Here is a 15,051-nt window from a genome sequence, read left to right as displayed (position 1 = left end):
TCATCTTTAATCATTGGTCTTTTCACAGCCGGTATCTATTTTTCTTTTTTCAATAATTTTTCTTAAAAATATATAGAATATGCTTTGCAAGCTATTAATGGAATCCTCTTATCACTCAAAAAGAGGTAAATCTGGAATACTTTCTTTTAGCTGATATCAGAGTACAGTTCTCTGGACTTGATGTAGCATGAGTTTGCATACCTCTCAGTGCTATTGCAGCCTTCCATTCTCCAGAAAATGGATCACCTATTTCTGTGTATCCATGCTGGTGCCTTAGGTAGGCCTTACTCATCTAATGCAAGCTCCATTCTAGCCATTACAGACTGCATCTCTAAAGTACTTAACTTGGAAAGTACTCTTCTTGGTAGCAGTTACTTCAACTAGAAGTGTCAGTGAATTACAAATACTGGTTCACTACCTACCTTATATGCAATTTTTCCATGAACAAATGTTTCTCGGAACGCATTCCAAGTTCTTGCCAAAAGCAGTGTCTGCCTTCTACTTAAATCAGTCAATAGTTCTTCCTACTTTCTTTCCAAAACCTCATGCTCATGAGGGTGAGAGAACTTTACATATGCTGGACTGGCTTACTATAAACACCGTTCACAATCCCATAGGAAAATATCACAACTGTTTATCTCGTATGTTCCCAACAGACTTGACATAGCTGTAGCGAAGAGAACGCTTTCCAACTGGATTTTGAGTTGCATTTGACACTGCTCTTCAGCAGCTAGACTCAATCTCACTAATCCAGTTAGAGCTCACCAGGTTAGAGCAACAGCTTCCTCCATTACACACCTCCGAGAGGTTCCAGTTGAAGACATTTGTAAAGAAACTACCTGGTCATTGGTGCATACGTATGTTCATTTCCCATTACTTGCCTATATGCGTTGGCTTCCACAGACAGTCCATAGGATAGGCGGTATTGCACCACTTGACACACAAATAGTCTGCTCTCTATAGTGGAATTTGTGTTGCTAACATGAAATGCTCAATTTGGGACTTACAGATCATGACTAATTCAGCCCTGCTTATCGACAGGGAAAAAAGCAAGTTTGCTTACCATAAACAGTGTTTTCCATAGATAGCAGGATGAATTAGCCATGAGATGCTCGTCCTCTTCCCTGGATAGCAAGTTATCTTCATATTAGTCAGAAACAGACTGAGGCAACGCCTGTGTGGGAACGCCTGCACATGCTCAGTAAGAGCTCAAAGCTCTTCTAGCTTGGAGAGACAGTTCCATTCGGTGCCACCTGATAACATCACCCACAGATCATGGCCAAATCATCCTGCTATCTAAGGGAAGCACCATTTATGGTAAGCAAACTTGTTTTTTCTCTCCCTTTCCTTCCATCCCATCCAACCTTTCCTTGTCTGTGACCACCCCGTGGCAGCTGTTTACCCTAACTCCATCCTCCTCTCTTCCCCCTGCTCCCCAGCATATAGTTAGTGACATCCCTGCCAACTGCAACTCCTATTCTGACTAGGCCCAGCCCCTCCTCTGATTGCTAAAGGTAATCCTTAAACTTCCCAGACCTGGCTCCTTCTCTTACTACGGATGGTGTCTCTTCTCTTGAGCACAAGGCACCACATCAGGCACCTGTCAACTTGGTGCCTAGGATTTTTCTAGCCCTAGGTATAGTTTGAATATTTTTTTTTTAAAACTGCCATAATTATTTTGGTAGTGTAGCTATACCTGTTTTCTTGAGCTGTTTCTTACAGGAGCAATAAGAATATAACAGCTGAGTATATTTTGATCTGCTGGTGTGGCCTTTAGTTTTGACTTGGGTGCTCCATTGTTCATTCTTTTTATTAATCAATTTGTGAATTTAGCAGAGTATATTAAATTCTGGCATATACTGATGTTGCTGTGGTGTTTGTGTGAAATTAATTTGAGGTGGGAGTTTTAAATGAACCAGTTATGAACCTGCCAAACATCAGTAGGACACTTTTTTTTTTTTTTAAACTGTCTTCTTCCCATTGATAGCAGGGCTGAATTAGCCATGCTGTCATGGGAACTGTCATACAGGGCCCGGGAGGCGGAGCTTTCTAAGCAGAGGTTAGAGCTTTGCTCTCCTTGGCTGCGTGTGTGTTCCTGCGCAGGATATCAGAATCTCCTGAGTTTGTTTTTTCCGCGCACACAGAGCTTCGTTCTCCTCAGCGACTTTTTTGTTTTTGAAGAGAAAATGTCCAAAAAACAGATCAGACCATTGGGGTTTAAACCCTGCCGTTGCGGGAAAATCATGTCCATCACTGATGGACATGATAGTTGTTACTGCTGCCTGTGACCCGACCATAATCAAGGCACATGTGAGCATTTTGGCAGCATGTCGCCAAGGGCCCAGAGACTGTGCCCAAAAAATTGAGGGACTCAGGCGGCATTGGAGGATCGTATGCCCCTCCATCTGAAGCACACTCTTCACTGGGGCCCTCCAAACAGCAGGCCCCAACAGTTAAGAGAACCTACTCGCTGGATCCCAAAATATCCAGGCCTGGAGACGACATGGGATCCACAGGTTAAAGAAAGAGCCGAGACCCTCACAGGTCTAAGCAGGGCCAGAGAGAAGCATCGGTAATGGGCGGGAATCGCACCCAAAACATGCGGCGCATAGTGGAGACCATACAACTGGTTTGCGGACGCCAACGCATTTGACGGAAAAGACGACGCAGCCGGCACCGAAGGTGGCACCTATGGTGCCGAAGTCGGCACACTTGACGCAAAAGAGAGCGCATTTGGCACACGGCACACTCGACACATTCAACCTCAGAGGGGTCAACGCCAGCACATTCTCGACAGCCACCATCACCAGCATCACAGGGCACTGATAAGACACAAAAACGTCGACGACTGTCACCGGATGCTGGGACCAGCTATCCGATGAAACACAGTACTGCCCCTGGGGAATGCTGACACCAACATGCCGGCCACAAAAGGCATAGGGATGAGGCTGGAGACAGAGCCAGAGAGCTAGCTAACCCACATCTCTCGCAATGTTCCAGTTCATCACACAGCAAACGGACCCCGAGGGCCACTTCTTGTTCCGAGGAAGCGTGGGTGCATGTAACCTCTTCCTCTTCCTCCTCATCTTCACAGGGATTCTCTGAGAGATCATCGGCATCAAGACCGCGTCCCGTGGACTATGATCTATCAGAACCCTTACCAAAGAAGAGAAAAGTCATGGGGGGGATATCCTGCCAATGGGGAAAGGATCTATAAACCCAGACTCTGACATATTAGGCTCAGCGTGCCACCGCCGAGACCGAGTCGCCCGCAAATGCCTCCGCAAACACAACAGGCATTCTCTCGGTTGTCTGAAGCACTGTCAGGATTCTTCGAAACTCTTCAAACGACATTCACGTTACCTCATGAGTCTTCCTTGAGTTCTCTGGGTACACCACAGGCCACGAGAGAACCATCATCAGAATCCACTAGGTCACCTCATAAGTTCCTGCCTGCATCACCGAATCCCAGGCCTCTTTCACTCCTCAATCCTCGCCAAGTTCCTCCACCGGGTATCCGTCAGACCCGCCAGAAGATCCGCAGGAGCCGTACTCACCACCTGAGGATTTGCCCTATCCAAGATTCTTGGACAAAATGGGAGCTATACTGCACTTGGATATCCAGAAACTCCCTGATCCAAGAGCTGAGACATTAGGCTTATTAAAAATTTTTGATGTCCCTGGTGAGCCAACCTCCCTTCCTCCTCATGAAGTACTGGACAAGGTACTTGAGAAATCCTGGGAAACTCCTTTCTCACTTCCATCAGTCTCCAGGAAAACTGATTTGAAGTTCAGAATGCTTAAATCACCTTATTACTCTTTGCCACAGTTGCTGCACGCATCCATAGTAGTAGAGTCTGCCATGCAGTGTGCTAAAAAATCTAAACTGCATGCCTCTAACCCACCTGGTTGTGATAATCGTTATTTGGACGAATTCGCAAAAAGAACATACCAGAACGCCATGCTAGCTGCTCGCATACAGCATCATCAATTTTACATGGAGCAATACCTGTATGAATGTATTCAGGCAACTAAGGGAATGCTCACCTCCACTGCAAATCCGATTCCACAAGCACTCCAAGACATGGAAGAGGGTACCAGACATTTGCTTCGCGCTATTTATGAAGGCTTTGAAACTTCTTCCAGGGCTTTAGCTGCGGCCAATGCAGCTCGAAGAATGGCGTGGCTCCGAGCAAGCGCAATAAGGGAAGACCTACATGATAAGCTGGCCAATCTGCCATGCACTGGCGATAATTTATTTGGAGACCGCTTTCAGGAGACTGTTACAAAATTAAAAGATCAAGTGGTGGCTGTACAATCCCTAACTACTCCGCCCAATTACTCATCCTCTCGATGCTGCTTCGGGTCCTCTCGTCGTCAACAGTTTTCCTGCCGACCCTATAGGTTTTATCAACCATATAGATCTTCATCATACCAACCGTATCAACGACCGCAACAACAACACCAACCACAGAACAGGAGAGGCAAACCAAGAACCCAATGACAGCAAGGCCAACAACCGGCAGCCTCCACAAAACCAACCCATTCTTTTTAGAGATACGGCCGCCACCACTACATCAAGTGCCCCTGGGAAGGATCACATCTCACTTTCCGGCGTGGGAAGCAATAACATCCAATAGCTGGGTTCTAGACATTGTACAGAAGGGCTATCAGCTCCAGTTTACAACCAAACCCTCCCTTCCTCACCTTGCTGTTCAGACAGCAAGGATGTCACATCCCCAATTCGGAGAAGAGGCATCATCACACTGACATCAACGGGCAATCCAAACTATCCCACTTAATGCCCGGGACACAGGCTTCTATTTACCTATTTCCTCATTCCCAAGAAATCCGGTGGCCTTCGTCCAATTCTGGATCTCTGCGAATTGAACAAATGGCTCATCAAAGATAAATTCAAAATGGTGTCCCTCAAATCCATTCTACTACTCCTTCAACCCAACGATTGGATGTGCGCAATAGATCTGAAGGATGCCTATACCCACATTCCTATCCATCCATCCTCGTGGTGCTACCTGGGCTTCCGAAACAAGGATCAGCACTACCAATACAAAGTTCTTCCGTTTGGCCTATTGGCAGCTCTCAGAGTTTTCACCAAATGTATGGTGGTAGTGGTGGCATACCTCTGGCAACTGGGCATGAGAATTTTCCATACCTGGATGATTGGCTTCTAGTAGCCTCGACACCCACAACACTGATCAAGCATGTTCAACAGGTGATCGAATGCTTGGACAAGTTGGGACTCGTGATCAACTACCAGAAATCGACCTTGAACCCAACTCAAGTTCTACAGTTCATAGGAGCTCTATTACATACCACATGGAGCAGAGCGTTCCTGCCGGAGGACAGGAAATGGGAGATGTGGCGGTTCCTACGCTTTCTCAAAATTACGCACAAGCCTTCAGCACATCAAATTCTGATGGCAGCAGCCATATTTATGGTGCCCAACACCAGATTGCATATGCGTCGTCTACAGTGTGAGTTGAAACAACACTCACAACCGTTAACGACACGTCTAGTACTCACTTCTGAAATGAAGGATATAGACTGGTGGCTTAGCAAGTCGACACTATCCAAAGGGGCATTGTTCAGTCTTCCCCCACACAAAGCAGTGCTTACCACCGATGCCTCTTGCAAGGGATGGGGAGTACATTTGGATCTCTTAGAAACACAAGGACTATGGTCTCAACAAGAGCAAAACTTACAGATAAATTTGCTAGAACTCAGAGGAATTCAAAACATCTTGCAAGCATTCCAATGTTACCTGCAGGGCCACAGGGTCATGGTCTACATGGACAACCAAGTAGCAATGTTCTACATAAACAGACAAGGCGGGTCTGGTTCATGGTCCCTATGCAAGGAAACGCTTCTAATCTTTGATCACGCACATCAGCACTACAAGCAACATACCTACCAGGAGTTGTCAATGCCAGAGCGGACAGATTAAGCCGCATATTCCATCCTCACGAATGGTCACTCAACCAACAAGTGGCTCAAGAAATATTTATCCAGTGGGGAGTTCCAACGATGGACCTCTTCGCCACAGAGACGAACGCACAAGTTCCCCGTTTATGCTCAGTATGGCCCAGTCAGAAAAGGACAGCGCAGGACACCTTTCAAATTCCTTGGATGGAAGGCCTAATGTACGCCTTTCCACCCATACCTCTCATTACAAGGACAATACAGCAATGCATAGTGGATGCAGCTCAACTAATACTAATAGCTCCGGCTTGGCCCAGACAGCCTTGGTACAGCTACCTCTTACAACTCTCCACTGAGGAACCAATTCGATTGCCAAATCGATCAGATCTTCTAGTACAAGAAGGGGGAACCCTTCTCCACCCACTCCACTCGTCCCTTCATTTAACAGCGTGGAGATTGAGCGGTTCCTCCTGACGGAACAGGGCATCTCCATTGCAGCCCAAGATGTCATATTGGAATCTAGGAAGCCATCAACTAGACAGAATTACAGTTTTAAATGGAAGCGTTACTCCACCTGGTGCACGTCCAAAGGAATTTTAACCATTAGCCTGTTCACTGGAATCATGTCTGGACTACCTCCATACATTATATACGTCTAGCTTAGCAACGTCCTCAATCAGGGTTCACCTTACTGCCATAGCGTATCATAGACCACATAGCGGTCAACCGATTTCCACTCACCCTTTGCTATCTTGATTTCTCAGAGGTCTATCACACCTTCGACCACCAACCTCTAAGCCACCAGTTCCATGGAACCTGAACGCCGTCTTGGAGCAACTCCTGCTCTTCCCATTCGAACCAATGGACTCAGCCCACATAAAATACCTCACGTGGAAAGTAGTCTTCCTCGTGGCAGTAACATCCGCTCAGAGAGTTAGCGAACTACAGGCCTTGGTTCATTATGCTCCATATCTGCAGTTTTACCATCACAAGGCAGTTCTCAGGACTCATCCTGCCTTTCTCCCGAAAGTAGTGTCTCAGTTCCACTTGAACCAATCAATAGAACTACCAACATTCTTCCCTAAACCACATCACAATTTATTTTTATTTTATTTAAGTTCTTTTAATATACCGATGCTCAAGACCAAGTCTTATCGTACCGGTTTACATTGGAACAAGGGGAAACCATTAAACAACTGTATCAAAGATAAAGTTACATTAAACAGGGAGCAAAAACATGGGCTTTGGAAGACAGGAAAGATATCAAAATATTATAACTGGAGAGTACTGAAAGTTATCAACAAGAACAATTAAGTAGCGAGACTAATAAAGGTTAACAAAAGGTTAAAGAATTTGGCTGGTGATTTATCATAGGCAATTATTAGGAAAAAGTTTCCTGTAACAAGGGAGGTAAGCGGAGGGGGGGGGGGGGTGTCAGGGCAGGGAACGGGGGGGGGGGGGAAATGATAGGGAGCGCTTGTTGCACACACTGGACTGCAAACTAGCATTGGCCTACTATAAGGAAAGGACACAATCCAACTCCCGTGCCGCTCAATTATTTGTCTCGTTCAACCCAAACGCACCAGGGCTACTGGTGACCAAGCGAACGATCTCAAGCTGGATTGCACAATGTATTCAATTCTGCTATGAAAAACAAAAGTTGCCTCTAACTTCCCATCCAAATGCTCATCAGGTCAGGGCAGTAGCTGCATCAATAGTGCATCTGAGACAGGTACAACCTGTGAACATTTGCAAAGTGGCTACATGGTCCTCTCTACACACGTTCACATCCCACTATTGCCTAGATCAGCAGACCGCTGACGACGCCAAACTAGGGCGAGCAGTTCAGCAGTCTCTATCATGTCGACTACCACCATGACTAGATCACGCAGGAACAATAAACACTTACAACAATGCGTGATCGGGAGCTTGGGACTCCCATAACAGCATGGCTAATTCAACCCTGCTATCAACGGAAAAAAGCAAGTTTGCTTACCGTAAACTGTGTTTCCGTAGATAGGATGAATTAGCCATGCTGACCCTTCCTCCTCCCTTGTTAGTCGACCTTCTATTCTGGTTCACGTAAGCTTAATTACAGACTGAGGAGATTGTTTTCCTATGCGGGAACCCACACACAGCCGCAGAGAGCAAAGCTCTAACCTCTGCTTAGGAAGCTCCGCCTCCCAGGCCCTGAATGACAGTTCCCATGACAGCATGGCTAATTCATCCTGCTATCTACGGAAACATTGTTTACTGTAAGCAAACTTGCGTTTACCCTTTCTGTAGTCGGTGTGGTAGTGCTGCTTGTACCTCTCATCATTAATGATCTCTGGTAAGGTGATACTTTGCTATGCCATCAGAAAATGATGGTGCTATGGGGAGCCACCTGCTTTCTAGGAGGGAGCAGGATCTGCCACCTGACTGACTGGATATCTGACTAGTGACAACAGATTTGAAAGAAATAGGGCTGGAAAGGACTTTTTGTCTATCCCCCAATCAAGATCCCCTGTACCTATATCTTCCTAACAGAAATTTTCTGTGTTTAATGGTAGTTCATACTGTTTTGTACAGAGTTGTTTGAAAGGTGGAACTGCATTCAAAGCATGTTGTGAAGGTGAAGCACCTAAACTCTGAACAGAGAAGGAAAGCAGATATACTGCTGCTGAACAGCCTGTTGCACCAAACTGACTTCCATGAACTAAGCTTCATATTCCATTGTCTCAGCTGAGGTAAGATTTCACGATGGAGAGGAGTTGAAAAATATTTAGAAAAATTGGGGCATCGGCTGAAACTTTTAGGCACAGGGCAAAACATTTTTTTCCTTATGATTTGACTTTTTTTGTTGTTGTTTTGTCCTTTACTCTTTCCTTTCCCTCCCTGCCAGCCTCTCTAGTCTCAACTTTCTCCTCCTGCCAGTGTCTTCTGTGCATCTTGGCAGTGGGGGTGGACTGCTGTTTCAGCTGATTCTGGGCCAGCAGCTGTCGCTGAGTATTAGGGTGGCTGGGATCTTTCCATCTCTGATGGTGGAAATCTGCCTTAAGTGAGAGGCACTGGGGAGTTTGTGGAAAAGAAATATTGAAAAATACGTACTGGTCACTTGCCACGCTCACTTAGTTTTTTACCTATGCTGAGACCAGCTTTAGAACAAGTCAAAGGACTAGTATTATGGGCATCTGTGCATTAGACCCAAACCATGAGCAACCAACATATTGTGTGTTATCAAGCAACCTTAAAGAATTTGGGTCACTTCCGACCTTTTATTAGCTCCACATACGTGACCTTTATTGGAAAACCTTTGCTATTTAATGTCAGTTTCAAGGCTAAAAATCTTTTAGAAAACTTAGGCACTAGTCAAAATTCTTAGGAGCTAGGAGAAAAAATTCTTAAGTCTTTTTTTTAATCTACTTTTTTTTTTCTTTTTACATATTTTTCTTTTGATGCTTTTTACTCACTCTTTCCCTCACATCAAGCTGTTCTCCCCTACTTCCTGTTTTCTTGTGCAGCTTGGCAACTTCTGACCTGTGGTCAGCAGGCATAAAGTATGAAATGTTAGGTGCCTGGGATTTTTCCAACCTTGATCAATTTGTTGTTTGATTTTTGTCTCTGTGCAAACCTGCTTTCTAGATTATAACATTAGAATATTTATGAGCTTGAATTTAGGTTAAAGTATTGAATGATGAGGCATGATTTGAATCTCATCCACATGCTCAAGATAATTATAAATAAGGCACTGATTAATACAGGTTAAAGTACTTTATGGGATATATTATAATCTCCACTTATTCAGGATGCAATCACTTCACTTCCGTTTGTGTTGCAGGTGTAAAGGTTATTTCATGTGTTAGGAAATACTGGCTCATTGGATCACAAGAATTAACAATAGTATAAGTTCTCATTGGCAACTTGGAACCTAGCTGCTTATATTGGGAATATCACTGGAATTTATAAGTATCGGAAAAAGATCCAATGGTTTCACTTTTCTTAATTAGAAGGCACATGGTGTTAAAATGGAATGATATAAGACTTCCTTCCTAGGAGTATTGACTGAGATGATATAATTTCTACAAGAGGGGAGATTATTTATCTGGCATGAGTGGTTGAATTACTTCCTTATAGATTTAATGTAAAATAACTTGGTACAGATATAGACTTCAAAGTGAAGATTTAATGCAGATATAAAGGAGAAGCAGGAATAATGACTGCTCCAAAATTAATTTTATTGTACTAGGAGAAGACGAACAATACAGACATTTTATACATCATTCTAGCGTTAAAATACTGATAAGCAGGAGTTTGAAGGTACTCTTGTCTGTATCATAGGAAGAAAGTTATGACATGGTTGTATGTTTTTGTTAGTTAACTGGATTCATTAATTGCAGTTGTAAAGAAATTGCAAATTGTGGCACATGTTGAAGAATGGCTAAATCACGTTCCCGATCACCAAGGTGGAGAAATAGGTAAAAGTTTTGCTTTTGCTTATGCTTGTTAAAATTTTTATATTGACTGTGCTGCAAAAAGACAAGGGAAAGGGAGGGAAAAAGAGGCTGGGGAGAAGGGAAAGTTTTTGAGCAAAGAAGCCAAAAATCACAACCCTACTCCCCCCCCCCCCCCCCATTTGAGAAAACAAATTATAAGGATAGAAATGTTTGCATGTATGTATTATATGCATATTTGGGTGAGGCTAGAGGATTTAGTACCCCCCTTTCCAAAAGCAGAATGGGGAAGGAAGGGTTGTACATTTTTGTTAAACAATTTTTACTGAACTTTATATCCTTTCAATGATACAGTAGCCTTTGGCAAACATGAAGACAGTACTACAAAGTATACTTGTAGATAAATTGCAGCTTGCACATCCTTACACCTTCAGCATTACTGCACATTAATCTGTTTGTTTTTATTAAGCTCATGAACATTGCATTTTCTTTATCTGTATTCTAGTAGGCGCTGCACATGTATTCTTTGCGTTAAGTTGTGTGTTTTTCTCCTTATAATGTGTTTAATGCATAAACAGATTAAAAATAGGTTTTTAAAAATTATCTTTAAAAAAAAAAAAAAGATACAGCAGCAAACACACTGCATAAAATGTGGGGAAAATGAAATTAAATTTAAATGCATCAAAGAAAGCTTTACTTTTTGTGTACCTATACAAAGCAAGAAATGTCTCATTTATTATAAGCTAAGAGCCTTATTGACGTTATATTCTAGTGTTGTGGGTGCTAGTAAACATTGAATATCAACAAGCCTGTAAGAGAAATCTTTAGTCTTTTATTACAAGATATCTTATAAAAGGAGCAGTGTTTACCAAACTATGCAGATTAAATGCTAGCTCAGAGTTCCCAAGGTACGACTCAGTTAAATACGTCACTGCCTCTAACTTACACCCCAATGAGTTTGCTTGCATAATGTTTTCCTAATTGGTTGGTGTTATAATTTTATCTCATACATGCTAATAAGATTGGATTCTTGTAAGTCTTGTATGATTTCTTGTAAATTTAGCTCAGAAGGCAGAAACAAAACTGTGGTGACCCTCAACATACTTTTTTTTTTTTTTTTAACCTTTTAACATACTTTTTAGCATTTCAGCAGTCTTGGCTATTCCTACAAGACTTATCAGTGCGCACTCATTGCTGTAATTATATTAGTATTATGTTAGCTGAGGTTGATCTGTAATAATTGAAATTCCTTTTCCTCTGGGGTGAAATAAGATAAGATCAGAAAACTCAGTAGTAACAGGAGATGGGGGTCAATACAATTGTAAGAACTATAAAACCAATGGCTGACTTATGGCAGAGACTTATTACACAGAAGACAATAAAGAAAAGTAATATAACTGCAGTAATGACAGTTATGCACATCGGTTTATTTTCCAAACTTCTAAACTCAGTTTGGGCACCAATATTTAGGATGTTTCATAAACTGCAGTTTGTTGGAGTAGAAAGTATTTGGAAAATGAACATGACTGATTTTTTTGCATAAGGTTTGATGACTGGCTGCTTATTTACTTTTTATATCCAACCATTCATGAATAGGGACATTTTAGATGTTCATAAGGACAGAGTAGGAAGTGAATCCCCTGTCCAGTTTTGTAAGATAGACTTACATGCTCTATACAGGGCCATGTGAACAAATTTTCTGGCTTTTCTAATAGGCCCCACCGCCACTGACATATCTTCCAGTAACAGAGTCCTGAACCCCTGTTACCTTTTGCACAATCTGTAATACCTGTTCCCAAAAAGGTCTCTTACTCTGACATTTAATGAATTTCTGTAATAGTTTCAAATTACGTAATAAATGAAGCTTCATTTATTACATAATTTGAAACCATTATTAGATCCTGATTATTTCCATACTGTTTTGCAATCCCTTCTCCTTTCCAGCCTTGATTACTGTAACTCGCTTTTTCTTGGTCACCTGGCTTACATAATTCGCTCACTGCAAATTATTAAAAATTCCACAGCGAGACTATTGACTGGATCACCTATTCATAACCACATTACTCCCATATTACGATAACTTCACTGGTTACCAATTGCATATCGGATTCAATATAAATTGGTGCTCACTATTCACACAGTCCTTTATAATAACATTTCTTCTGCATGGATTGCAGCCACTCTTAAAAAAAAAAAAAAAAAAAAAAAAAATACACTCCAATGAGAGTATTGAGATTCCAAGTCAAGATCTGTTAGAGGTTCCCTCCCTAAAGTGCCACACCTGGAAGAAACTAGAGAGCGAGTCTTTTCTATTGCAGGACCATTGTTTTGGAACTCTCTTCCTATTGAGATCAGCTTAATTAAAGGCCAAATGTTTTAAGAAAGCACTAAAAACTTACTTGTGCCAGAAGGCATACTCAATTTAATTGTTTGTCATCGTGCAGACTAAAACTTTGTTTTATTTGCTTTTATATTATGCTGTTATGTTTGCTTTTGTTCTTATTTTATTTGTTTCGTGTATTTTATTATTATGTATGGGTTGGCTGAACGTAGAAAGAGCAGGTAACAAATGCTTTAAAATAAATGGTACCATTGTCTCCACCGTACTTTCTACACGCAGGGGAAGTCGCTAATTTCATTGGCAACGTTTCATATCATCCACATAGGAATGCATAAATATCTTATATCCCATCTGTCTTAAATTTGAGTCCACAGTAGTTTCATACATATTAATACAACTTATCTTCATATCGTTTTCTGAAATCTCATCTTCTACTTCCCGGCTCCAGTATCAATTAAGAGCTGACAAAGGTGGAGTTAGAAGTCGCATCTTGCACAATTTGTGCTATAGAGTGATTGAATTCTTCTGAAGTAAAACTCTTGTACATCATCAAAAAAGGACTGTTCACACTTGAAAGTCTTCTCATTCTATTGCAGAGATATCAAATGCATTTGCAAAAAAGCAAAAAATTGGGGGTGAGGTATCTGAAACAGGGTTTGCAACAATGTAAAAGAGTGTATCTTGATGAATGTGCTTTCTTCATAACAATCTGCAATAGCGTTTATCCCAAGATTCTTCCAGTTAAGAAATATACTGCTATATTCTAGGCCAGGTACAACATTTTTATTTCCAGTCAGTACCAAAAGAAAGGATCTAGTTGCTGCAAGGCCCCAACACGAATGAGCCATTGCAATGCAAGCACGCATGGCCTTAGAAGTACAGTACTGTTTTTAACTCTTTGCATAGCCACATCCTTAGCATGTATTAAATACAGTGGATGCCACAGAGCCACCAGATTTCAATATCAACCCCGCTCACAATATACATATTTATCTCTATACCATTCGTCAAGGAAGTGAAGATGGAATGCAGCATTGTAAAACCATAAATCTGGGAAAGTGATACCTTCCTCCTTGCTGCAAACCAATTTCACCTAGCTGATCCTAGCCTTCTTGCCTTGCCAGATAAAATTCAAAAACATAGATCATAACATAGCAATATCCTTCTGAGACAGCCAAATGGGGAGCATCTGTAATTTATAAAGTGTTTTGGAGATGATCACCAGCCCAAGAATGAGAGTAGACATTCATGCTATGTGTGTAATTTAATCTTAATTTCAGATATAGTCTCTGTTACATTTAGGTCATATATCTGCTTGAGATCTTGGGGGATCTAAATGGCCAAGTATTTTAGATTATTCAACGCCCAAGAGAAGGGGAAGCTACTCCTGCATACTTCCTGGAGACTCACATCTATTGCTAGGGCCTCTGATTTGACAAAATTAATTTTTAAATCTGCAATCAGCTGAAATTTTGAAAACAAATCTATGATTGTTGATATACCCACAAACAGCAAAATGTCATCAGTAAACCTTGCAATTTTCAGTGTCTTGTTTCCATCATCAATGCCTCAAAATTGTTCATCTGCTCGGAGTTTGATTGGTAAAGGCTCTATGGCCAAAATAAACAAAAGTGGTAAAAGAGAACAGCCCAGATGAACTCCGCACCTTAAGCTGAAATGCTGAGAAACTGAGCCATTGATAAGAATATAGGCAAAGGGATTTTTGTGTAGAATAGTCAACCATGTTAAAATATTTCCCTAAAAGCCAAACTATTCTAAGGCCCAGAACATGTAGTCCCATGTCAGTCAAACGTTTTTTATGCGACTAATGCGGACACTATCCCACACACTAGCACAGTGTTAGGAAAATTACAACAAGAAGATGTTTACCTTAAGAAGATCGAGCCCCGCTCTCCTGCAGTGATACCTAAGGTCCCTCCCCCAGTTGAGAATTCCTGAGGTGATCTCCGATATCCCTCAGAGGTGTGCCTTGGTCCCGGCATGGACTTAGCCCCCAGAGTGGCTGAAAGGCAGCGGGTGCACATCAGAGCATGGCGGTGAAGGTAAAACCCTCTCCCCCCGCAGCTGCAGACCTGTCCGATGTACAAGCAGTAAGTGCCGAGACCAGGTAAGAAGGAAACTTTAAATTCAGGTCTCCGGTTTCCAGAGCTCAGATTGCCGTACCGACTGTGCTTCCAGCGAGTTAAAAAGGGAGCACCGATCGGGTTGAGCAGCCTTGGTTAGGCTAGGCCCCGATCCGGTGCAAGGGTCCACACATGTGGAGACCCTTAGGGGAGGCGCTATCTTCCCTTCCCCTCGGCAGTACGCGCAGGACAA

At 42.4% G+C, this 15,051-nt stretch overlaps 1 protein-coding gene across 9 annotated transcripts in view; it reads left to right on the top strand.

The window, feature by feature from the left end:
* The window catches only part of BCLAF3 (BCLAF1 and THRAP3 family member 3), a 132,379-nt gene that overhangs the window by 19,076 nt on the left and 98,252 nt on the right, over nt 1–15,051 (top strand). For 4 of the 9 annotated variants that reach the window (XM_029603372.1, XM_029603376.1, XM_029603374.1 and 1 more), the window contains 2 exons: nt 8,512–8,669; nt 10,320–10,397. The exons of 4 other annotated variants lie outside the window; for them this stretch is intronic. In XM_029603372.1, coding sequence (XP_029459232.1) covers nt 10,357–10,397 — 41 coding nt within the window. In that variant the 5' untranslated portion in view covers nt 8,512–8,669; nt 10,320–10,356. The remainder of the gene's footprint in view (nt 1–8,511; nt 8,670–10,319; nt 10,398–15,051) is intronic. One more of the 9 variants, XM_029603379.1, reaches the window with a different exon arrangement.

The sequence above is a fragment of the Rhinatrema bivittatum genome, chromosome 5 (assembly GCF_901001135.1).
Source record: "Rhinatrema bivittatum chromosome 5, aRhiBiv1.1, whole genome shotgun sequence".
Taxonomy (NCBI): Eukaryota; Metazoa; Chordata; class Amphibia; order Gymnophiona; family Rhinatrematidae; genus Rhinatrema; species Rhinatrema bivittatum.
The sequence above is the reverse complement of the archived record's forward strand: the minus strand, read 5'-3'. Positions and strand labels throughout refer to the sequence as shown.